General features: G+C 45.9%; 1 protein-coding gene across 1 annotated transcript in view; it reads left to right on the forward strand.

Annotated features, from left to right (window-relative positions):
* AP2M1 (adaptor related protein complex 2 subunit mu 1) overlaps positions 1 to 23,498 on the forward strand; it is a 29,248-nt gene extending 5,750 nt beyond the window's left edge. The window contains exons 2-11 of the mRNA XM_051626234.1: positions 5,497 to 5,609; positions 11,028 to 11,293; positions 12,986 to 13,068; positions 17,534 to 17,669; positions 17,767 to 17,908; positions 20,198 to 20,317; positions 20,850 to 20,985; positions 21,711 to 21,808; positions 21,939 to 22,050; positions 22,380 to 23,498. Coding sequence (XP_051482194.1) covers positions 5,536 to 5,609; positions 11,028 to 11,293; positions 12,986 to 13,068; positions 17,534 to 17,669; positions 17,767 to 17,908; positions 20,198 to 20,317; positions 20,850 to 20,985; positions 21,711 to 21,808; positions 21,939 to 22,050; positions 22,380 to 22,514 — 1,302 coding nt within the window. The 5' untranslated portion in view covers positions 5,497 to 5,535 and the 3' untranslated portion in view covers positions 22,515 to 23,498. The remainder of the gene's footprint in view (positions 1 to 5,496; positions 5,610 to 11,027; positions 11,294 to 12,985; positions 13,069 to 17,533; positions 17,670 to 17,766; positions 17,909 to 20,197; positions 20,318 to 20,849; positions 20,986 to 21,710; positions 21,809 to 21,938; positions 22,051 to 22,379) is intronic.
* Positions 23,499 to 23,874: the final 376 nt, after the last annotated feature.

Genomic DNA, 23,874 nt, shown 5'->3' on the forward strand with positions numbered 1-23,874 from the left:
ACCCAGAGGCTTCAGCTAGAGTCTTCTTCGTTTCCAGGCACTTAGTGATAAACAGTTGAAGAAGCAGTTGGCTTTGCTCTTCAGCTATTAGCCTGAGGAAACTCAAACAGTGCAGAGCAAGCTCCCTAGAGAAGGCTGTCTCTGGAGAGGAACAGAATGAGTCATTGAAAGCTGATTGAGCAATGCTGGGAAGCTTTCTGAGTCATGTTGCTCATGCACAGCAAGCAGATGAACCCATCTCCTGTAGTGGATTTCTTGTTCTGAGGCCTTCTGATCCTAGCAGCTGTGAGTCACTGAGTGTCAGTCTCAAATTTGAGTCTTGTTTCCCGCAGTTCTTAACCATTACAAGCACTCAGAGATATTTCATTTTCAAAGCTGATATGAAAAGAAAACCATTATTTAAAAACATCTGGAAGATCATACCAAGACTGAACTGTACCACTAGGAACCTCATTCTAGTTGTAGTGTAACCTTGAAATACCCGAACAAGTATCTGTGAAACTTGCACTGAAACACAACTGATGATCAAAACAAAGCAGGCTTATTTTCACTGCAGCCACTTCAAGGAGAGCCATTGTGATCTTAAAGAGCCATTCTTCTTGGGAAGCTTTAAGCAACTTTCTTTTGCATGATGCCCTTTGTATAAGTTTCCTTGCATCTGTTCATATATCTCCAGGCTAGTCATGCCACCTCTTGAGTTACCAGCTGTGTGGATGTGCTCCTGTTAGCTGATGAAAGTAACTGGGTAGTGGGGAGGGAGTGTGGTCACTCTGATCTTGTGTCTGGGAGGGATGCAATGCAAGGCTTGAGCAGAGGATTGGAATGTTGTCAGTGTTTCCTGAACTTCCCTCATGGGCAAACTTGGTGAAGACTGACTGAGGGAAACAGCACTGCACCAACCCAAACTTGCTGTAAGCTGGATTGATGCCATTGTGCTGTCTATGTTTGGAATGTTTCAAGATGCTGGACTGCAGAACTCAAGCAGAGCAAGGAAGATCTACTTAAAATTGTTTTAAATACCTCATGCACTTGAGACCTCTCCGGTCACTGATATCATTAGATGAGTGTGCAGCCAGAGGCTTACACAGCATGTGTCCTTCAGCTACCACAGAGACCTGACAGACAGCTGGTACAGTTAGGTTAGTCATCTAAAACTGTTTCCTTGTGTTTACTGTCCTTATCCCATGTGACTACTTGCTACCTGGAGACACTTTACCAAATTATCTAACAAAAGTTGAGTGGGTAAATTGCACTTAAATGTAAGTTCAGGTTTAATCTCTCGATCTGTAGAACTGTGAGTTTTTTCAGTCTCAAACATGGTAACTGGTATGGAGAAGTGCTGCTATTACATGTGAAATAATGCTAGTGCAGACCTCTCAGGTATATTTATGCTGGTAGACTTCCGGCTAGTTTTTACTTGCTTCTTCCTGCACATGGAGTCCATTAAACAAAGCTGAGGGAAGGAAGAAAAAGCAGACTTCAAACAAAAAGGAGGATGTTCTACACAGTGGTTGTAAAAACTCTAGACTTTTTCTTTTGCCATGGGATGCTGTTGATGGAGATTTGAGAGGAAACTGGCCAAACACTTTAGAGATCCACTGAGAGTTCTAAAACAAACGAGCCATTGCTGGGAGATCTCCTGGGGAGTGTTTCCTCGATCTGTCCTTACTGTTATCTGACTGTCCCTTCATTCCTGATGTCAGAGAGAATACACTGAGCTAACAGACCTGCAGTATGAGCCAATGTGGCTCTTAAATGCACACGTGAAGCTGGTTATGTTAGGAGCTAAGTGTGTGTGGAAGGTTGAAGCCTGAAGTTAGCTCCCAGTGTATTTGTGTAAGGAAGAAGCCGAGCATTTTTTGCATCACCAAAGGATTTTTTAATACTGAAAGCACTTGAATTGTGCTCTATATACTCTCCATCTAACAGGTTTTTACTAATGTATAAGCAAGCCTTTGACTCTGCATAGTACCACAATTCAATTTAAAATGCTGATATTTTTGTCTGTAACTTAAGTGAAGCGATTAAAGAATGTTCTAACCTAACATATGAGAAAGCACAGCCTCCTTATCACAATCAACATTTAAAGTTCATAGATCTTCCTAAGAGAAGTCTTAACTTTCCACCACAAAGCCTGATCAGCAGTCTCATACATATTTTTTTAGTAACACAGTAATATTGAAGTCAATGCTTTTTCAGAAAGCAGTTTGCTTGTCAAGCTAGCAAGAGGCTTTGTCTTGTATATGCTCTGTCTGATCTTTTTGCTTGTCAAAGCAGATGTTTCCTTTATGCTAAAAATAGTGAAACAAATAACTTAAGCAGCATTAAAACCCAAGAGGGAGTTTTTTTGTTTGGTTTTTTTTTGTTGTTTTTTTTAAAGACTAGGATGCGCTTTCTAGGAATCTTCTGGAAAGGGTTTGCAGGATTCAAATGATCCGACTTTGACCAGTTGCATAAGCTTCCAGGAAACCATTCTATACAGTGTAAGTCTTAAGGAGGACGCAGGAACTCTTCTTCACCTTTGGTAGCAATAGTCCTTATCCAAATGTGGAAGCCAGCACTGTAGCAGCCTGAAAAGACATGGTTACATTTTAGCTGGAATGAAAAATATACTAATTAGAAAATAATTTCTTAGAGTGGGCAACAAGTTGTTTTAATTTTATTTTATCATTTGGACTGTGTGAGTGACCTTTTAAGTATTTGCTGAATTACAGCTTCAGTATCTGCCAGACTTGCTGGGAAACTGTATTCAAACGTATTCTCCATGTTTTGGCTTCTAGCCCTGCATGTTGCCTTTCACTGGCCTCCTGCATACCTGTTTGAGCCATGTGTCTTTCATGTCAGTAGCCATGAGTACGTGCTACAACCACCTTCTTGAATATGAGAACCTGGCTTTGTCCTGTTAACCAGCAGGATTGTCTCTATCTTCTGGTGTGAGGATACTGGCCTTGCTGCCAGCTACACTGTGTAGCTTCTGTCTCCATTCTTGGCACAGTGAACAGCTACAGGTGACTCTTCCCACGCAATAACTCCATGGCAATCTCAGACTGTGTGCTGCCTCTGTCTTAATAGGTTTGGTTGTGGAGACTTATCCTGGAAGTAAATGGAATACTTGTATCCTGAAGGTATAAAGTGTCACTAATGGTAGTGGAAGAAAAACATATTTGAAAAACTTTTCTCTGCTGGATGGAGTCTTAGACATAAAAAATGTTGATAGCAGTCCCACATGAAGCAATTGACAAGTGGCAGGAGATAGCCTGTTAATAGCCAGCTGGCAGAATGTGGGAATAAAAGCCAGGAAGCTCCCTACTGAGCTCTGGGGAAACTGCTCTTGTGTTGTTTCTTGCTATTTTGACTTAACTGACTTTTTCTGTTCTTTTTTTTTTTTCCTTGTAACAAGCAGAAGCAACCATCTGGTAGCTGAAGACCTATAGCAGAGAAGTGTGTGTAATATTACTCTCTGAGAGCTCATTAGGCGTCGCTCAAAATGTTGGTGTAAAAGCATATAAAACTTAGTTTCTTGTTTGTCATTCTGAAATTAAAAGTAATGCCTGTGCTATAAGTCTTGTTTTAGCACAGAACTCAAGTCTGCAGTAGTTCCTTCAAACAGGCATACTAGTTTCTTGAACATAACTTCTGGAGGATATGTTACTCTTAATACTCCAGGCTTCTATGCTGGAAGTCCTTGTGTTCCTCTGATGTGTGTATTGCTTTTGTATGCTTTTTCCCTGACCTTTGAGGTGATCTGAGGCTAGGTCATTTTAACTTTGTCTTTTCTGTGCTCCTGAGCAAACGAATCGGGTCACTGTCAGCATCTGTCTTGAGGCTAGCCTCTTCTTATCCTTTCCACCCACCCCAGACAAGTGGGTGTAGGCTCACCCACCCTAACAGCACTGTGGAGATGGTTGGTTATCTAAGGTTCTGCAGTGCCAAAGCTGCAAAATGCCTGCGTGATTGTCCTGAGACAGAGGCACAAGTCTTGCCCTGTTGTGTTTGTAGTGCTCTTCTCTGGACTAAGTCAACCAAGCAGTTGCTAGAGTGGGTATTATGACTTGGACCTAAGTAAATAGGAGTATATATGGCTACTGGAATGGGATCTGGTGAACTGTATATTAAAAAAAATCTCTGCATCAATAATGTCTACCAGCTTGTAGTTCTCTTCTTTTGTAATACCTGAGGCACTAGTCCCTGGTTCCAGTGGGTCATAGTTAAGATCTTCCACTCCAATGGCACCTTGTGGTCAGGCTGCTCTTAGTTTGGATTCTGAAGTGTTACTCAGTACTGCTGCTAGGGATCAGGAAAGGCTGTAACATTACTATATAAAAACTATGTAAAAGTGTTAATAAACCAAGGTGTACTTGCTGTAAAGAACCTCACGCCTTACAGTGGTAGGCTTGGTGACATCTCAAACACTTGCGTGAACCATGTGCTAGCTATGAATTGCATCTGATTTATATCATGGTCACTGGGGAGATAAACACTTTATAGTAGAAATACAGGGTCTTTGATTTGCTTGTGGCCCCAGGCCTGTTTTATTTTTTTCCTCTCATTCAAGGGATATGCCAGACACTATTAATACTTGAGGCTTGATCTATCCATGCTGATGAATAGAACGAGAAGTAAACCTGCATCTATTTCAGAGCTAATTTGAAGCTTCAGTCCTGGCTACAAATTGCAGTCTCATTCAGAGCCTCACATGTTACAGGATGCATGGTAGCTGTATGTTCTCACCTATACCTAAGCTCTCCATTTGTTTCAGATAAGCTCAGGAAGTAGCTCAGCTGGGCCTCTGTCAGGATTCCAATGGTGGCTCCTTAGGGCTGGACTGAGACAGTTGGTTCTGGATGGGCTTCCTCATGGAGTCCTTGTTACCGTGTGCCCCAAGGAGCAGTTCTGCAGCAGACATGTGGGAATGCTGATCTGGAGAGACTGGCATGTAGTTAGGGCTTAATTCTGTTGTGGCATTTACAGTCTGTACCGTGCATTGGGAACACACACTTTTCCATGTAAAAGCTCAGCAGATAAAGTCTCGTATGTCGCTGCAGCAATAAGCCACTTCCTTCCTATTTGAAGTAAAATGCTGTTTCTCATAGTCCTCTAAGTAAGGAACTCTGTACTCTGTCCAGGATGTCTGCATGAGATTCCAGCATCTGAGCTGCTCTTCAGTCTCTAGCTGCCCTGCCAGGCCTCAGCCATGTGCCAGCCTGGCCAGATGTAACAAGATTAGTTAGGTGAAGTAGCCAACATGATCAGACTTTCAGGAGTATCTCTCCATGCCCTCCACTTCTCCCTCTCTGCGGTCTGCTAGAGTTCATTACTCTGGTGGCATCAAGGTGTGTGCTGTCAGGTCCTCACCACTGCAGGCATTGTAAGAATTGTCTTCTGGTTGAGGATGTGTGTGACAAGGTGTCTGGTAGCTAGGAGGTGTGAAAGTCCGTGCATGTTGTACTGCTTTTTGCCATGCAGCCTACTGATACATGCCCTCTCTTGCTTCAGGTCTTAAGCAACATGGGAAGAGAAGACTAAAGTTCCATCATGATCGGAGGCTTATTCATCTATAATCACAAAGGAGAGGTTTTAATCTCTCGAGTCTACCGGGATGACATTGGGTAAGTGCTTCTGTTGCATCCCTGGTCTTTGCATTTCATTCTCATTTTGGTGTGGACAAAAACCCAGAGCTGCTTTGTTCTGCATTAGCTGTGCATGCACGCAAGGCTGCAACTCAACTTGCTGCTCTAGGCTTAGTTCAGAAAAAAGCGTGCTTGTTAAGCCCTGGTCACCTACAGATGATAAAGGATGGTCTACTTGACAAACCTGGGACTTTTTTTTGGGTGGTAGAGATCTAACTGTTGCTCCAAATACTTCAGCAACACAGGCTGCCACTACAGGAGACTGCCAGCCTCACTGCAGTCATTAAAACTTTATGGGAGCAGTAATGTGGGAACTGCCTGCCACACACTCTAACCAGGGCTCTGGCATTAGTTTCAAACACAGATGTCTAGCATCAAGTACAGGCATGCAGGAGACTGACTGTGGGTCTGGGAAAGTTACGTCTGCAAGCAGTCTCGTAGTAACCACAGCTGTACACTTAAAGCTGGCATTCTGTCCCCCAACTTTGTATGGCAGCCTTGTATGTGAAAAGCTTGCATTCATTGGTAATTAAAGTTGTGGGAAACACTGAAAGCCTTCAGTTGATTGTAGATGTCTAGTTGCACAAGTGTTAAAATGCGCACATCTGTACAATCTTTAGGCTGATAAATCCCAAGGTTTGGTGTCTTACAGGCAGAGGATGTTGTTGTAGGGACCTGATATCAGGTTTTGATGATGCTTGGACTGAAGCCCCATGTGGCTTTCTTGCACAGCACTACTCTTCTTTGTGAGTTTTCATTAGTGTTAAATATTAGGTGGAAGTTAGTAATTTAAGTTAATGGAGTTAAAATATAGTTAATGGAAGCAGGGTTGTGCTAGGTGTTAATTTAAAGTCCAATGGGAAAGATCCTTCAGACCAGTTTAGGAAAAAATAGTTTGTACCAGGTCTCCATGGTGGTAGGATGTGCTGTGAAATAACTTGTTGCCAAGAATTACAAAATACTGTCAAGCCAGTCTGCCTTCAGACTTCTCTAGTATGAAGATTATGTCCCTTTTGGTTATGGATTGTCTAGTGGAGGTTAACAGTTGAGGTAGAACTAGTAGCTTGTCAAGGCTTGCTGTGTTTCATAGATGGAGTTAGCAGTCAACAGTCTGCAACCAGGCTTTGCCTCCTGAGCTTTAAATCTCTTCGCTTGTTCTAAGTCTGCAAAGGCAAAGTAACCGTTTAAGATTGACTAAGTTATCCGAGGACTACCACACGGAGCTGAGCCAAGGAAACATTGTATTTCTGAAGCAGAAAACTGCTGGCTACAAAGTTTTGGCTCTTTTCTGCTGTACTAACTTATTTAAGCCTTGAATATGTGTTAGCTGAAGCCTTTCAGAGCAATTCATAGTCCACATCTGACTTTGTAAAGTTCCCCTAATGAGTAGGCATCACTGTGACTGAGCCAACCCAATCTGGATTACAGATAAATTTGAGCCTTTGTTGCGTGGGAAGGTAGGGACACGATTACTGCAGTTTCTGGTAAGAATATTATTTTTTTTCTGCAAACTTAAAGCACTTAGGACTGTGCTTGAACTGATACTTGTTCAAGAAGGCCTTTTAATTTAAACATCGTTCTGGCTGTGGAGATAACTACTTCACTCCTCAGTTAATATTTTTAACATAGTGATCTTCTATAGCTTTTTATCTTGGCTCATTCCTGTGTATAGTGAGTGTCTTGTGTTCAGTACGTGATAAAGTACTTCCTGCCAGCTGGCCAGGCAAAACTAGAAAATGGATTTCCTGCCTGATCCTATCTTAACTTTTTCATTTGGCAAAAGGTGCCAAAATTTCAAGTGTTCTCTAGGACTTCAGGAGTCGGTGTTCTCTTGAGTGAAATCCTCTATTAATTTCCTGTCAAAGTGCCAGTCTTGTGACTCAGGTGGAGTTGGTGCTGGCTTTTAACCAAGTTTCCTGCCCAAGGTGTTGGATTCCTTCTTAAACAGGCCTTCAGAGCTGGTTTGGAATTCTTGATGTGTAAGCTTACAAAACAAGGTGACTTAAAATGGCTGTGTCTGATCTTGTGGTGTAGTCAAGTAACAGAATCTTAAGCTCTATAGCAAGCAAGTGGAGTTGGATATCTGCCATTTTCTATTCTGAGCATCAGCATCAATACCAGGTCTGCTTAAAAGCTTTTAGTATCCTAACCTTCAAAGGGAGGTAGAGAAAGAAATAACCTTCATACTGTAGCTTGTATTGATCTCTGTAGGTGTTCTGCCTCTAACCAAACAACCAGGTGATAGATTTCTAGAACCCAGTAGAGCAGTTTTAAATTCCTAAACAATAGATCTGAGGTGCTGAGGGCTGAGCCCATCCAGCTTGTTGGTAGGTAGGTTGAATGGGAAATGAGCATAGCTGCTGCCTATCTTCATGTGGGCTCTGAGCGACAGACTCTTAAGAATCCTTGGTCTTGGCACTAACCTTTAGCATTCTGAAGCCTTAACCGATGTGTTGGGAGAGATTGAAGGCTGTCTTTGGTTATGAGAACCCCTCCTCTTATACAGTTTAAGGGTCTAAATAAGCACATGCTAGCTCAAATGTTAATGAGCCAAGTGGTGGTCAATGAAGAGAGCCTTTCCTTGACTTTGTTAAGGGCAGAAGCACCACAAAAATTGGACTTTCTTTGCTTGCAACTTAGAATGGCTTTAGTGCATGTAGCGCATCTGTCCATACAGCAGCTAGCTGCATGCATAAGCAACCTCTTAAAAAAAACAAAAAACAAAAGCAAAGCGCTCTGCATTTAATTCAGGATACCATGGAGGGCTCTATTGTGATCTTCAAGTGCCTTGTTCTTCAGTGACACAGTCTTTGGGAGAACCTACCTGCATTTAAGAATGTAGCTACTTAATAAAAATAAGCTATCTGAAATCGAGCAGCTTACGTGACAGACTGCATGTACTTTAAATGTAATAGCCATTTGATTTTTGAGCTTCTAATACATCACTTTGGCTTAATGTCTCTGGATCTGTAAGGAAAAAGTGCAAGCCGGATAGAGCAGTGTCTGAATCTGTAGGATGTGCCGTGTCTCTCCAGATGTGCTCCAGCTCTATCAAACTTGCTGTATTTCCTGTTGGCTGGACCAAGCCAGAAAGCATCAACCCAAACAGCTTCAAATGAGAAGTACTGCCGTAAACATTTGCACCCAGATCTGCAACTCTGTTCTGAGGCAGGTTGGAAAGAAGATACCTGATACTCTACAGTCACCAGGCTATGCCTCAGATTGAGGCTTTGAGGTTTTTCCCCTCCAAGGCCTGCCACATGTGTTAGCAGAGCAGACTGTGTATTGCTGATGTAAGAAGGATGAAGCTCATCTGGACTAAATGCCCAGTTAGCCCTAAAATTCAACCAAACACAAGTCTGTCAATGCTGGCAGCCTGACCACGGCACATCAACGTCGTGCCTTGAGGGCTTCTTTGCTGCCAAGCTTGTCCATCCAAGACCACCTTTTGTGCCCAGGAGCAGGGGGAGGGGGTGCTATTTGGTCTCTCCTTATCTCTTTGGATTCATTGTGCCTTGTGTGTGTGTTTCTAACCCTTTCTCTTGTTGCTGTCACTCCTCCTTTCTCCGCTGGCGCCATTTCTGTCCATCCCATCTCATTGGCTGCTGTAGCAATAGGTAAGAGACGCGTGGTAGGCCACGACTGGCACTGCACAGTGGGCAATTGGTGTGCTGGAAAAGCCTCACCAACATGAGGCTTCTCCTCTAGTGTGCACCAGTCTGGTTGCTGGTTCTGGAACTAGTTCTAGTGGGTTAGAGCTTGAGGCTGGGAGGGCTAATGCTTCAGAATAAGTTGAACTTCCCTTACGAGGCTTACTGGAGAGGAAGAATGGAGCTTCAGATGTTGTTATTTGATAGTAGATGAAGTTACTTTCTTATGGAAAAACTAAGATGAAAATGAAAAATTAACTCAAACTTGCAAACCTTTTGGGAGAATAAAATCTGATAAATATTTCAAGGCCAGAATTTGACTTATGGGGGAGCGTGTTTACTCATGAGGTTTCTACTTATGTGCCCAGACATTCATTCAAGGAGCAAAATCCTGCTGTGGTAGCTTATGGTCCTTTGTTTTCAAACTTGGAAGTGTCTGCTGGTTTGTTGACAACTCTCAATGCTTACAAATATTTGTATGCCTGTATCCTTGCTTGCAAGGATGATATTACTGTCTGCTTTCAAACATGGTTCCGAGTAATCAGTACCATGGCCTTGATGCTGCAGTCAGCAGACCCCCTGTTCTCCACAGTGTCTGAGAGTATCAATAATAAAGCACAACTAGACAAGCCTTGGCTTGGTGTGTTGACTTGCTTTAAGTCTCAGTCTTGCCATATAAAGCACTTGGGCTTCTTTCCTGTGTTCTTAGGATTGGTGGACTTTAACTTAATTTGGGGAGTTTATTCTGACTTGTAGCTATTGGATAAGGACACTGTAGTGTTGAAGAGCTGGTGTCCGACATGTCACTTGGACATCCCTGTTTACCCAGGAGGGATTTTTTCCCTGTCACTAATGTACAGATAGTTTGCATCAAAGATGGGAGCATCTAGGGGAAGCTTGCACAGCACCTTTCTGGGACTGTGCAGAACCTCTTTACTGTAAATTGTGCTGGACCATCCAGTGCACATAATGCAGTGCTCCCAGGTCATTGCACTGGGAGGACCCTAAGTCCATGTGCAAGAGACCTGAAGCTTAGCTGGCTTGAAGAGGACACATGTAACTGGAAACCCAAAAATGTTCCTAATCCTGTTGCTCCTTTGAGGCTGCCCTCCCTGGTGTGTGGGGTATGGAGGTGAGGTGGGTCTGGAACTAAAGCTCCTTTTTGTGGTGTACCTGGGCATTGACATCTGTCAGGTGACCTGGGTAGGTTTTGCTGTTTTTTTCCTCAGTGGTACGTCTAGGAGGACCTGCCATCAACAAACATCCTGGGAGACCACAGCTTGCTTTGGGGCAAGAGTATGAAGGCCTGAGCATGCAGAGTAGACTAACTAGGTGTTTGGTCAAAACCGGTCTCTTCTCTGAGCCATAAGCTGCTACTGTGTTTGTTCCTAGCTATAGCAATCAACTGGGAGAGCTAGCAAAATTAATTGAAAGCCAGGTTCTTTTGTCTGACTCCAGAATGGAGGTTAGCTTCTCCTTCTGACCACAGTTGCACTGTAGTTCAGATCTCCTCAGAGACCAGTAGCAGTCTGTGTCTCCTTTAGTTTATGCAGAATTTAATGTCTAACTCTGCTCAGAGCCTTCACTTGTCCCACTTAGACACATCCCCTGGCACACTTCCTAAGTGAGCTTGGTGTGTGTAGTTCAGTGTCCCACTGTAGCTGCAGAAGCAGAACTGTGCAGCCAGCTTGTTTTTACGTGTGCTGTGCTAACTGGCGCTAACCTACCCTTGGTGCTGATCTCCTAGGCGGAATGCCGTGGACGCCTTCCGCGTCAATGTCATCCACGCACGGCAGCAGGTGCGCTCGCCTGTCACCAACATCGCCCGCACAAGTTTCTTCCATGTCAAACGTTCCAACATCTGGCTGGCTGCTGTCACCAAGCAGAATGTCAACGCTGCCATGGTGTTTGAGTTTCTGTACAAGATGTGTGACGTGATGACTGCCTACTTCGGGAAGATCAGCGAGGAGAACATAAAGAACAACTTTGTGCTGATCTATGAGCTGCTGGATGGTGAGATGTTTCCCTTATCTGCTATGTGATGTAGTAATAATCCTTGAAGCATTTTTAATGTGTTTGACAGGGTTCAGAATTACTTGTTCTGCTTTCTGATGCCACCTGTATTGCAAGTGTGGGAAACATCTCAAACCCATAACCTAGTGTTGATCATGGCTCACTTTGCTGATGTGCTGGGAGGTGTGCACTTGGGTAAATGAGGCAGCTGGTACTGAACTCCAGCTTCTGAGCAGATCCTGTGTAGTTGTAGGGCTGTCATTACACTGAGGTATCTAGAGGGCCATCATTAGCACCTCTAAGGGCAGCCATCCTAGCGATGCTCAGGTGGCTCTAGCACTATATGGCAGCAGTCACCCCCGGTGCTTGCCACTCTTGGGGGCAGTGTCGAGACAGTTGGTTGTTGTTTTTTTTAAAATCAATAAAACCCAACCTGTGTCCCAGCCAGAACTCCCCCAGTGATGCAGCTCTAAATTTCGCCCCAGAATAATAAGTGTCCCTTCAGATACTCATGCTATCAGCCTGCCTGTGGAGATTGCCCTTGAACTGTCCCTGTTTCATACAACATAAGCACTTTGCATTACTTATGCTTTGATTTGTTTTCCAGACAAGGCCCCACAAGTGTGTGTCCTGGAATTCTTAGCCATGGGTCACAGGGACTGGTGGTCTCTCTGTTCCCTCTGGGCAGATTAAGAGACTGCTGTTTATCTGCTTGAGTCAGTCACTGCTATCTTCTGGCAGGCACAGTGAAATGAAAACCTGCCAGCGTGATGGTACTCGGTGTTCACATTAGTACTCTTTTCTCCCCTCTAGATCTCTTGTTGGTTGTTCCCTTCCTCTTTGAGGGAACTGGAAGTGCCCTGTCTGTAGTTAACATCTGTTTCACTCCCACACTGATCATCCGGTAGTGCCACTACTCTGCTGTTGTTTTCTTTAGGTTTTGTTTTTTTTGTAGAATCATAGAATCATAAAGGTTGGAAGGGACCTTAAAGATCATCAAGTTCCAACCCTCCTGCCACGAGCAGGGAACCCTACCACTAGATCAGGTTGCACAAAACCTCATCCAACCTGGCCTTAAAAACCTCCAGGGAAGGGGCATCAACAACCTCCCTGGGCAACCCATTCCAGTTCCTCACCACCCTTACAGGGAAGAATTTCTTCCTAATATCTGACCTAAATCTCTCCTTTCTCAGTTTAAAACCATTACCCCTTGTCCTATCACTATCTTCTCTGAAAAGCCCCTCCCCAGCTTTCCTGCAGGCCCCTTTTTTATTACATCTTTATAAGAAAATCAAAACCTAAAGAAAATTCTGTGAAGTTAGGTTGTTCTGCTTTGGATAAATGCTCTTTATTGTCCTGTGAATTTTTTTTTGGAAAAGCTCGGTGTGCCCAGTGCACATGGCTAGACTAGTCAACATTTAATCCAGAAGTGCAACTATGGTTAAAAACCAGCAAATTAATCAGTTGAACTGCTTTCCATCACCCCTACTCTCCAAAATACTGCACTGGGAAGTCAAGTTAACAAGGCTGTTCCTTTTTTCTTTGTAAAGCATGTTCTTGCAACTTATCTAGAGATTTAATGTGTAAGCAATGTCTGTGCACTGATTGGCTCTCTCTTTATAGGAATGGTTAGTATGGTTGGCATGTTTATACCTTGCAGCTCTGAACTAACCTTCTTCTACCCTTCTGTAGAAATCCTGGACTTTGGCTATCCTCAGAACTCTGAAACAGGGGCCCTGAAGACCTTCATCACTCAGCAAGGCATCAAGAGTCAGGTAACTAGAGGAATGTGGGGTACAGCACTGCTCTTCTGGTTTATTTTCTGTAAGCCTGTTCAAGAAAGTGTGGTCTTAATTACCAACTAACCATTTGACCTGTGTTGAGTGGAGGTGGCTGAGTAGATTGAGAACACCCTGGCAGGAATGTTGCTCAGTGGCATCTCATTCTAGGTGTCTCTCTGCTTGTGTGACCTCATGTTTCCCGGCACATGGAAAATGTAGGAGGAAGGACCCTGAGCTAGGATAGTGCCAGGCCCTTGCATGTAAATGATGGCTGCCTTCAGGCTCTGCTCTGTGTCAGCTTCTGACAGCGGATAAGGAAATCTACCTGCTGAACCAGAAATAGCTCTTCTGTGTGTGAATCTTGCTGAGCCAGTCTGTGTTCTTTTGGCCCTCAGTGCTTTGAGCTGTCAGGCTTTCATGCCTGCCTTGTAATGAAGTCTTCTCCAGCCTTGTAAATCTTGTTATCAGTCAGGAAGCTGATGTGACTCTTCTGCCTGTAACATCTTTGCAGTTCAGCATTAGTGCAGCCTGAGCTTTCTTATATTAGAAATTAGAATCTCTGCTGTGCATTTGGCACAGTAATGACACTTGAAACAAAGTTAACATGGAGGTAGAAGATGGGAAAAAGACACTTTAATTCGACTCTTCTTAGGAAAGTGTTTTAAAACTAGATCTAATCCTACTCCAGGCTGTGGTCCTCAAAACTAGGCTGCCCATCTCGGACAGCTCATGCTCAGCCTCTGAAACCAAAGGACTTGTGTAGTCATTGTTTCTTATGTCCCCAAGGATTATTGCTCACCTTGTCCATCCAGTACAGCTATACAACTCATAATGAGGACTTGATTCTCTCCCCCGTGTAGCAGGTGAATCAGGAAAAAAAGCTGGGAGTCAGTCTGTACTGAGCTGGCTGCAGCAGAGATCTGGGTGAAGCTTCAGCCCAGAGGTACAAACAGAAGCAAAGTGTTTAACAGGAGCCTTCCTGGTGACTGTTCTTGTTTAGGTTAAGCAGACATCAAAGTCTCTGGAGACTCTGTTTCAACTCTGTTTATCAGCACTGACTTCCTAAGAACTTTTTAAACTTTTAATCCACTAGAAGCAAGACAAGCTGCATCTCACAAGAAGGAGTTGAGGGAGAAGCTGCCCCTCAGCAATATATTTCCTGCTAGAGCAGCAAACTGTTTTGCAAGAGGATGTGCATATGTCATTGACCAGATGTGAGTGCATCCGGTCTCAGTCCCCCACCCCGAGCCCAGTGTAAATTGCTCTGGCCTTCTGCAGTCTGGCATTTTGGGCAGTCAGCACTCAAGGGAGCTGAGTCAGCTCCCATTCCTACGAAAACTCAAAACTAACCACCACCCTCACTTCCTTCCCTAGTTCTTTGGTTTTTTTTTTTTTGCTTATGTCTGTTTTAACAGGCTCTTATGCTGTTTTTGTGCAAAGCACTGTCATAGCATCTTGCTTCATAGAACAGCAGGTTTAGTCCTTCCCTTACAAAGAGGTGTTTAGATTTCAGCTTTGCATAAGTAAACAGTTACTCTGCTCTATGTTTGAGTTTTGTACAGCCCAATTCAAAAAACAGAAGTAATCCTTTCCAGGCACAGTATAGCGAGGGCAACAATTGAAACAGTACTTGCCTTATTTCCTTGTCTGCTTTCTATGCTGGTACATCTGGCCTCCAGCTCCTCCTTCACTTATGGCCAACTTCTGGCAGGTACCTTGGACCAAAATCTGGGACTGAGTTGCCTCTCATCTGAGTTCCCTTATCCCTGGTTAGTTTCTAGTGTTAAAATCCTTGTGCTTGTGTCCTGTGAAATTTAAGGAGCAAAATCTACGGTTATAGCAGAACTTCCAAACTCAACTTTCCAACTTTGTCCTCAAGGAAGGATTTGAGTCATACTGAGCCCGCTGTGCTCTGAATGCCCGCCGTGTGGCTACAGTGGTCTTTCCAGGACTGGTGATCTTCGAATATGAGATAGTGAGACAGGCTATTTTTTTTTGTAAGTGGATCAGGTGTTGCTGCACTGCCTGCCAAGGGAAATGCCCCCTTGCTCTGGGGTGATGTTGCACAGAGGATTCACTGCTGGTCCCTGCCCGTGAGGTAGCCCACTACTCAGATTAACAGGACTGCAGGCTGTGCTGTTGTCCTGTATCAGAACTGGTACAGGCATTGGCTCAGGTATCTTCCTCCAGCAGAGACAAAACCTGCTCTTACAGCTTGAGGTCAAACTGTGCTTCCTCTGCTCAGTTCTTGCTTTTCAGATCCTGTCTGCATCTGTCTGGACTTCGTTAGCTCGCTAAATGTTGTGATTTTTCTTCCCCTCCCAATTGCTTTCTGGGGGTGTGAGTTGGTCAGTTCTTAGTTACAATGTTTCCCCAAATGTTAGTGCTAATGTTACTTTTAAGAGTGGGCTGCCATCTGCTCCAAGAGCCCAGGAAACCTGCTCCTAGCTGTCTGCCCTTAATCTAGTCCGTGTTCTGGCAATTGAATACAGGTTGGATATTCTTGTCCCATTTTAGCTGACTTGTTCATCCAGCTCAAGGAAGTCCTGAGAAATTTCAGGCCCAGGTGCCTTCAGTCCCTGTCTTAGGGAGCACTCGTCCTGCTGGGTGATCTCACCTTCAGTGCTCCCCAGGCATCCTTTTCCAGATCAATACAATGTCTTTCTGTAACAATGGGCTACATGGTCATGGCACTGATGCTGTTGAAAGAGATGGGAATGTCAGGACATGATCAGTGTCCCTTTGGAAGCCAGAGAACTGGGTATTATGTATATATCTACCTGTGCCTCTCCTTCCTCTTGAGCCTGAACAAAGCATTGGACAAGGCAGATAAGGAGGCTTTTTTGTGGGACAGACAAAGGAGGTGCTTTGTACTGCATTGAGCACTTACCTGGGCCGTTCCCAGGGGAGTATAAAACTCTTGCCTTCTGGATGTTACGATAATTGCTCTGCTTGCTCAAGAAGTGGCCACGTCTTTGGCAAGAGCATGTGTGAAACCATGGTTTAAAGCTGAGGTCATCTACTGCCACCCTGTGGGCCCAGCACGAGGCTGCTGGGGCAGGACCTGCTTCTGTGTTCTGCAGTCGTGGTGGAAGAGGCAGAATTAACAAGAATATCAGAGTTAAGGTGCCTACAGTCCTGGGTGCCTAGTACTTCCCATAGTCTGGGCATCTGCCATGGTAAACACCCAGGGTTTGCTGTAGGAGTGGCAGCATGAGTCTGCATAGGAAGGTTGCTGGGAGTGGTATTTGGCCTGTCTGTCACTCCCTCTGTGCTATCTTGTGTTTGCATGGTGTATAATGGGACAAAGCTGAAAAGCCATTTCACTGCTGGGAGTGCTGGTTTTCCTGAGGGAAGGCAAAGGTCAAAGCCCCTCATCTTGTTTGTGCTAATTAGCTACCTAATTAATGATGATCTGACCTACTTTGTTCTGTGTGCTGAGGTAGTGCTGCAGCCTAACCTGCCTCTTTCTCCCTTCCTCCCTTTTCTTGCTATTGACCTGCTTGCCTGTTAACCCTGTGTGTGCCATACTTGCTATATACATCTACTTCTTGACTTTCTGCGTGTGACTGGACCCCGCCTGTAGCATCAGGTAGGAATCCTCCCTGTGTCTCTCAACACAACCCTTACTACTTCTAGTAGGCTTAGAGCTTGGAGGCTGTTAGAGGCATGTTGGTATGTAACTCTAATTACTGCAGTCATTAAGAAGCTGTCTTTGGGTACCAGCTGTCTTGTGGGCCTGGGTTTCATGTTGGATAAGGGTGTGAACTGGCCTGCCAGCTCCTTTTCTGCTTAACATGGATTGATGTGATGCTTTGATACTTTGAGACACTTAGTCTAGAGGAGACTGAGAGGGGAACTTATTAATGTTTACAAATATCTGAAGGGTGGGTGTCAATAAGGAGAGGTCAATCTCTTTTCAGTTCTGCCCTGTTATAGGACAAGGGGCAATAGCTACAAAATGGAACACAGCAAGTTCCACCTCAACATGAGGAGAGACTTTACTGTGAGGGTGAGCACTAGAACAGGCTGTCCAGAGAGGTTCTGGTGTCTCCTTCTCTGGAGACTTTCAAGACCCATCTGTGTGACCTGCCCTAGATGGTCCTGCTCTGGCAGGGGGATTGGACTCAATGATCTCTAGGGGTTCCTTCCAACCCCTAATGTTTTATGATTCTATGATCTAAATGCCATCGATGAAGCCTGTGCCTCCTTGTACATAGATGTAGCCTACTGGACTAGCTAGTAAAATGGAAAAACCTTTCCTGCTGTTATGCCCAATTTTTAGTTATGCATAGGTTTTGCTGTATTGAGGAGACAATGTTGAAATCACAGGCGTGTCAGTGCCCAGATCTAAGTGTCAAAGGCAGTTGTGTGTAAAAAATGGCAAGTGGTTGCTCTTAGATATAGAGCAAAGTTTCTTGGTCTTTAAATTTATCTAGAGGTCATTTCTTCCCTTCAGACTAAAGAAGAGCAGTCCCAGATCACTAGCCAGGTGACTGGACAGATCGGGTGGAGACGTGAAGGGATCAAATACCGTCGCAATGAACTCTTCCTTGATGTGCTGGAAAGTGTGAATCTCTTGATGTCCCCTCAGGGTAAGTAGGAGGTGTTGAGCTGGCATTCTTCTCCCTGTCAAGGTCTGTGAGTGAGGACTTCTGTAAGTGTTCTGAGCTGTGCTCTTCTCTACACCAGGTCAGGTTTTGAGTGCCCACGTCTCTGGCAGAGTGGTGATGAAGAGTTACCTGAGTGGAATGCCAGAGTGCAAGTTTGGCATGAATGACAAGATTGTCATTGAAAAACAGGGCAAAGGGACTGCAGATGAAACGGGGAAAAGGTAAGAGGCATTGGGGTAAAAACCACCTGCCACCAGTGACTCTTATAAAAGGGCAGCACTTAATGCATTTTTTGATCTGGCAGAGAATGTGATCTCTTCTCTTCAGATGTTACTACTAGTTTTTCTTAGGGTAGGTCAGTTGTCATGCAAGCTACCAGCTGGAAGGCCTCAATACAGAGGGCTTTTTCTACACCTCTTCAAGCGTTAAGGTTTAAACATAATGTTATGTGGGGAGTTCTTGCAGCTGGAAACCCTTCCCCAAGATGGAATTTCCCAGAATTTGTGTCTCTAGCAGTTCTAATCAGTGCAGAGACTCTTACTCAATTAGGATGCAGTGGTAGTGCTGTCAAGGAACAGTCAAGGAACCATTCTGACCATAACCTGCTCTACCTGGGCTGTTCCCACAAACTAGAAGAGATGACAGACTAAGAGTGGGTGAGCCCCTCCTGCTGACATGCAGGTGCTCAGTGGCCATGTGGATTGCAGGGTCGTCCCTTCTGGGAGCCTGGCTACCTTTCTTCCCACCCACACCTCAGCCAGTGCCTACACTGAAGCTGAAAACAGGTCTTAGGCCTTTTGCAGCCTTCCTGCTTGGGGTGAAGAGATAAAAGCAAAGGGACTGTCACTTTTCTCTCACTAACCATTTGCAACTCAAATGTGTTTCTCTTGGTTGTTTTGGTTTTTTTGCTGACCCCAGTGAATTGGGAAGGTAGATAATCTGCTTCAGCTGTGTGTGCACTCTGCTCTCCCCGTCTCTTGCTTTGTGTGACTTGTGCATGTAACTTGGATCTCAGACACTTTCCATGGTGGTTCCTGTAAATGGAGCTGAGCTGCTATTTGCTTTTTCTCAGAACCAAGCCAAGAGCTGTCACTTCACTGTCACCTTTAAGCCATCTCTCCTGTACCTGAATCTAGCTGGTAAAATAGATGAGTCTCAGGTGGCTCCCTAGTGGGGATATACTCTAGTGAAAGTGTCATCTTTGTAGGCCTCTGAAGAGTCAGTAACACTGTCCCAGAGCTTCTGTGCTGTGAGTCCCTTTGCCTGTAGATGTTCTGTTTTTCTCAAGTTAGAGAAGCCTGATGGACAGGAACTTTGATTAGTGGTTCTCCAGTAGGCAAGAGCTTGAAAATGTCACTCTCCAGAAGCATTTAGTTAGGAGGTCACCAAAAGTGACAGCTGCTGCCAGTTGGCATCTAGCATGTGACAACACCAAACCCTGAGTAATGCTGAGACCTGAAGTGGTGCTAAGCAGCAGGGCGTTCCAGCAGTTTTGCAAAGAGTCAAACTAGTCAGCTAACATTGGCTGTCATCTGAGCAACAGATTAGCAAAGACTAACTCCCACTTCTGAAGGACAAACTACACCACTGGGCTGTGTAGCTGAACAGCCATTCAGCCTGGAGCCAGTCTGCTGTTTGTGCAGGGAATGGTGGTTCCTAGGACAGATGAACCTGCCTGTAGTGTGTACTATCTCAGCACACTTGCATGGTTGTCCCATTGCTCCCAGCAGCTGAGGCAGCCTAGATATGATAGTGCTGCACCTTCTCTGCCTCTTCTGTTGCTACCACCTTTTCATATTCTGGTCCCTCTCTGTGGCTGAGAATTCTTGTCTGAGCTCAGGACCAGTGGCAAGGAAGGTGTTCTTGGAGACTAGAACCCAGCACAGGTTCAGTGCTGGCAAGTTAGGCTAGCAAACTTCAATGGACAGATTGTAGCTGTGTCAATTCTAGGAAAGAGAGGAACTTTTGTGGCATAATGTTATAGTCTTTGCCAAATACACTTAGAATCAAACCACCTGCTAGCAGTGTGGAAATAAACAGCTGTGAAGAGATTTCTGAACGGGAAGACCCTGAAGGTGGCATCTCCTGGCTCTATGTCAGTGGCATAGCTTTGTGGACAGGAAAGTGTTTTGTCTCCTTTGAACTGTGCTGCAAGGAGACTTGGGCTAGCAGAGTTGCCTTTGCAGTGCTGAGGAGCTGCTGGCAGGCAGACCCAAGCATTATGTTGCTGGCTATGACAGAATAGTGCTCCTCTAAACTCTCCTCTCTGGTGAGAGGAAGGAGAGCATTATTTCAACCAAGCTTCCTGAAATATGATATTTGGGGTGGTGAAACAGTGGAAGTCTGAGCCAAGAGGCTGCTGCCCCCTTAATCTCTCCCTGCCTCCCTATTTCTGGATGCCTGCGATGGCAACATGCTCTGTAGAGTAGTTTCTGCCTGGACAGACTCTGACTGCACCAAGAGACCAAGGCTGCATCCTGCACTTATTTAACTGTGTCTTGTGTTTTTAGTGGCAAACAGTCAATCGCCATCGACGACTGCACGTTCCACCAGTGTGTGAGGCTCAGCAAGTTTGATTCTGAGAGAAGCATCAGCTTCATTCCACCAGATGGAGAGTTTGAGCTCATGAGGTACAGTGGTGGGGGGTGAGCAGGCTGGTGTTGGCACTGCTTGCTGTGACAGTGCTGTTGCTGCTCTTGAGCAGACTTGTAGCCCTTGAGCACCTCACTAAAATGCATCTGCCTCCTTGCTTTCAGGGTGGAATCCATAGGATGTTCCACAGATCCTTCTGTTACAAATTTGGTAGAAGTCCAGCTGCATGGTTTTCTTTGCCACAACCTTCATGTTAGATGTGGGTTTCCTTACCCTTTAGCTTGCTGTATCTGGTTTCTTTAGTGCTCAAAAGTGCTGTCCTTCAACAGGGACCTTGAACAGGTTCCATTATCAGGAACCAGAGATAAAACTTGGGACTCGAGAAACCATCGCTGTCCTACAGCAGCACAGATCTTTCTGTTGCTTCCTTCTGGGATGGCTCCTGCTCTGACTGGTGTTTCTAATCTGTTCCCTGTATGCAGAGGCTGTCTGTTTAGGAATGTGGTACAATTTGAGGCTATAAGGGAGTTAACTCCTCCTTGGAGTTCACTGTTGCTTCCATCCCTGCAGATACCGAACCACTAAGGACATTATCCTTCCCTTCCGTGTGATCCCACTGGTGCGGGAGGTGGGCCGGACCAAGCTGGAAGTGAAGGTGGTGATCAAATCAAATTTCAAACCTTCCTTACTGGCCCAGAAGATAGAGGTAAGAGAATAAAAACCTACAGTCTGTTGTGTCTGGGAATTGTGCCTATATGTTCCCTGCTGCAGAGTCCTCAGGAGTTGAGTTCTCAGGCTCGTACAGGAGAAAATGAGTGATCTGAAAGATGTGTGGTGCTGCTGTGCAGTGGAAGGGACCTGCTGTGGAGTAGGGAGATGGAAGTTTGTTTTCAATTGCACAGACTTTGGCAGAGGCCTCATTCCCTGCAGCAACTGCTCACTCTGTCTTGGCCCCTCTGAAAATTTCATGTTCTTCTGTGTGATCTGAGGGTATGTCAGAGAGGCAGCAGGCTAGGAGCTGTGTAAGACAGGCTAACAGGGTGGCTTTGCAGCTTGGTCCTCTTCTAGGAAAGGTTTACTGCTGCAAAGCTAGGCTGTGCAGTGTCTGCTGCAACCAGACTTCTCTGGCCAGCCTGGCATCCTTCCTCAGCTCAGCTGCCTGACACTAGCCAGGTTTCCTGCAGCCTGAACTGGAGAGCTCTGTCCAGTTCTTGCTGACTGTTGTGGATTCTGAAAATGTGTTTGAAACTTTACTTCAAAGCAAGGAACTGGAGGAGTAGCCTTGGATGCCTTGTAGCTGATGTTCTCTGGGTGCTGAGGTGGGAAAGAGAGAAGGCCAAGGTGTCCAGGGCAGCTGGTCTTCCCCTGAGACTGCATTGAGTGCCCAGGCTGCAGGCTCCTTGCTCCTGCTAACCAGACTGTGCCTTCCAGGTCCGGATCCCAACACCCCTCAATACCAGTGGAGTGCAAGTCATCTGTATGAAAGGGAAGGCAAAGTACAAGGCCAGTGAGAATGCCATTGTCTGGAAGTAAGTGAGCGTGTTGGCTGGAGTGCTGCAGGGGCAGGGCTGGGGGTGGCAGAGCCTGTTTCATGCTCCTGTGTGCCCTGAGCACATGTAGTGAAGGAGACAAACTCCGGCACCTTCTCACTTCTGATAGGATAAAACGTATGGCTGGAATGAAGGAATCCCAGATCAGTGCTGAGATTGAACTGCTGCCCACCAATGACAAGAAGAAATGGGCTCGGCCCCCGATCTCCATGAACTTTGAGGTAAGTCCCTGTCTGCCTTCCAGGGTGCAGTTGACCTTAGAGAAGCTTTGTTGGTCCAATTCCTTCTGCCCTCAGGGAGCTGCGCAGGTTTGAGTGCTCTGTGTCCCCAGTTGACGTGTGGGTCTTCATGAGCTAACATGAGGTCAGCCAGGTGGCAAAGCTAGTGGAAGAAAATTGCCGTTAAAACCAGTAGAATCTGTCACCCAGGGAGTCATGAAGGCAACAGTGGCTCTAGGAATGGACACCAGGGGTCCTCTGTCATTTGTGTATGGGGAGTATCTCACCCCCCCTGCTCCAATGCTCTCTTTTGCCTTTCCCTTTCTCAACAGGTCCCATTTGCCCCCTCTGGGCTGAAGGTGCGTTACCTGAAAGTCTTTGAGCCAAAGCTGAACTACAGTGACCACGATGTGATCAAATGGGTGAGGTACATCGGCCGGAGCGGGATCTACGAGACCAGATGCTAGCCCCAGCAGGCTGGCGGGCTCCCTCTTCTCCAAGCCATCCTCCTCCTCTCCTCAGTCTTCAACTACATTCAGAGAAACCATCTGCCTGGCCCCTCTACGCAGATTGGAAGCCCCCGTGGCTCACCTTGGGAGCAGACTCGCCTGCCTGTGCTCGGTTACCACCCACGCTGCAGATCAAGTTCAGAACCCAGTGGCACGCAGGGGTGCACTCAGCCTCCTGCTCCCTGTCCCGGGTGGGGAAGGGCTAGTCTAACTCCCATCCTCTCGTGATCTTTCTAGGGAACGTCCACCATTAAACTCCTCTTCTGTTGGTGTCTCACTACTTGCATCATATCCTAGTATTTTTGAAGTTCTTGTGCATATGTACTTGTAGAATAGACCTAAACATAGACTGGACAAATCTGAGTTGAAGTTACCCTGGCTTCTGTACTAGCTATTGCTGTTGTGGTAGATGTTGCTGGCCAGTCTGAGATGCCTGGGGTGGTGAGTTTGTCAGGCCTCCACCAGAGGAGGCGGTGGGCTTGCTGCATCTCACCACCACCTTATATTTCTTGCAAAGTTGTCAGTATAGAGTCCTGCCGTGGGAAGGTTTGTGACCAAAAAGGATGAGGGTTTAGGCTCTTGCTGGTGTGTATGTGGGTGGCACAGCATTTCAGGTCCTTAGAGCACTTACCCCCACCCACTGCTGGCTCGAGTCAGTCTGTCCTTTCCAAACAAAATGGAAACGTGGCCCCTCTGTCCCAGGGAGTGCCTGTCAGCTGAGCTCTGTCAGGATGTGAACAGGGTCTGTCCTCGGGAGTAAAATGCCATTGGCAGCAAGAGCCCCCTGCCCCCAGCCTGTCCGCTCCACACCTCTACCGAATGCTTCTGGGCCATAGGAACGCTGCTGCTACCCACAGTCCTGCTTCTGGTAGTGTGGTCTCCATTTTGTACACTTTGTGATTTGTCCAGCTCTGAATCTAATAAAGTATGTAGAATGGAGAATGCTGCCGTGCTGCTGTTTGGGACTTGGGGTGCAGGAGCCAGGGCTGGTGCTGGGGTTTCTTGGGCCTTGCTTTTGTTGCTTCCCCAGGCCTGGGCTGCCTGGGGCTTAGTAGGTGGGAGGAACAAGCAATGCTTTTGCTTCCAGCAGTGCCAATGCTCTATTCCAGCTGCAGCTCCTTGGGGAAAGGAGGGTGTTTTGGGCTTCCCTGCAGTGCTGGCTCACAGAACTGCAGCTGGGCTGTCCTGACCCCAGCTGCCCTCGTGGTGCAAGGCGTGACCAGTCCCCTGCAGGCCTGGCTTGGGTGGCCTCAGTGAGCCTGGGTGGCTTTTCCTTGGGCGCAGCTGAAAACATTCCAAGGAATGGTGTTGTTTTGCT

This window comes from Apus apus, chromosome 8 (genome assembly GCF_020740795.1).
Source record: "Apus apus isolate bApuApu2 chromosome 8, bApuApu2.pri.cur, whole genome shotgun sequence".
Taxonomy (NCBI): Eukaryota; Metazoa; Chordata; class Aves; order Apodiformes; family Apodidae; genus Apus; species Apus apus.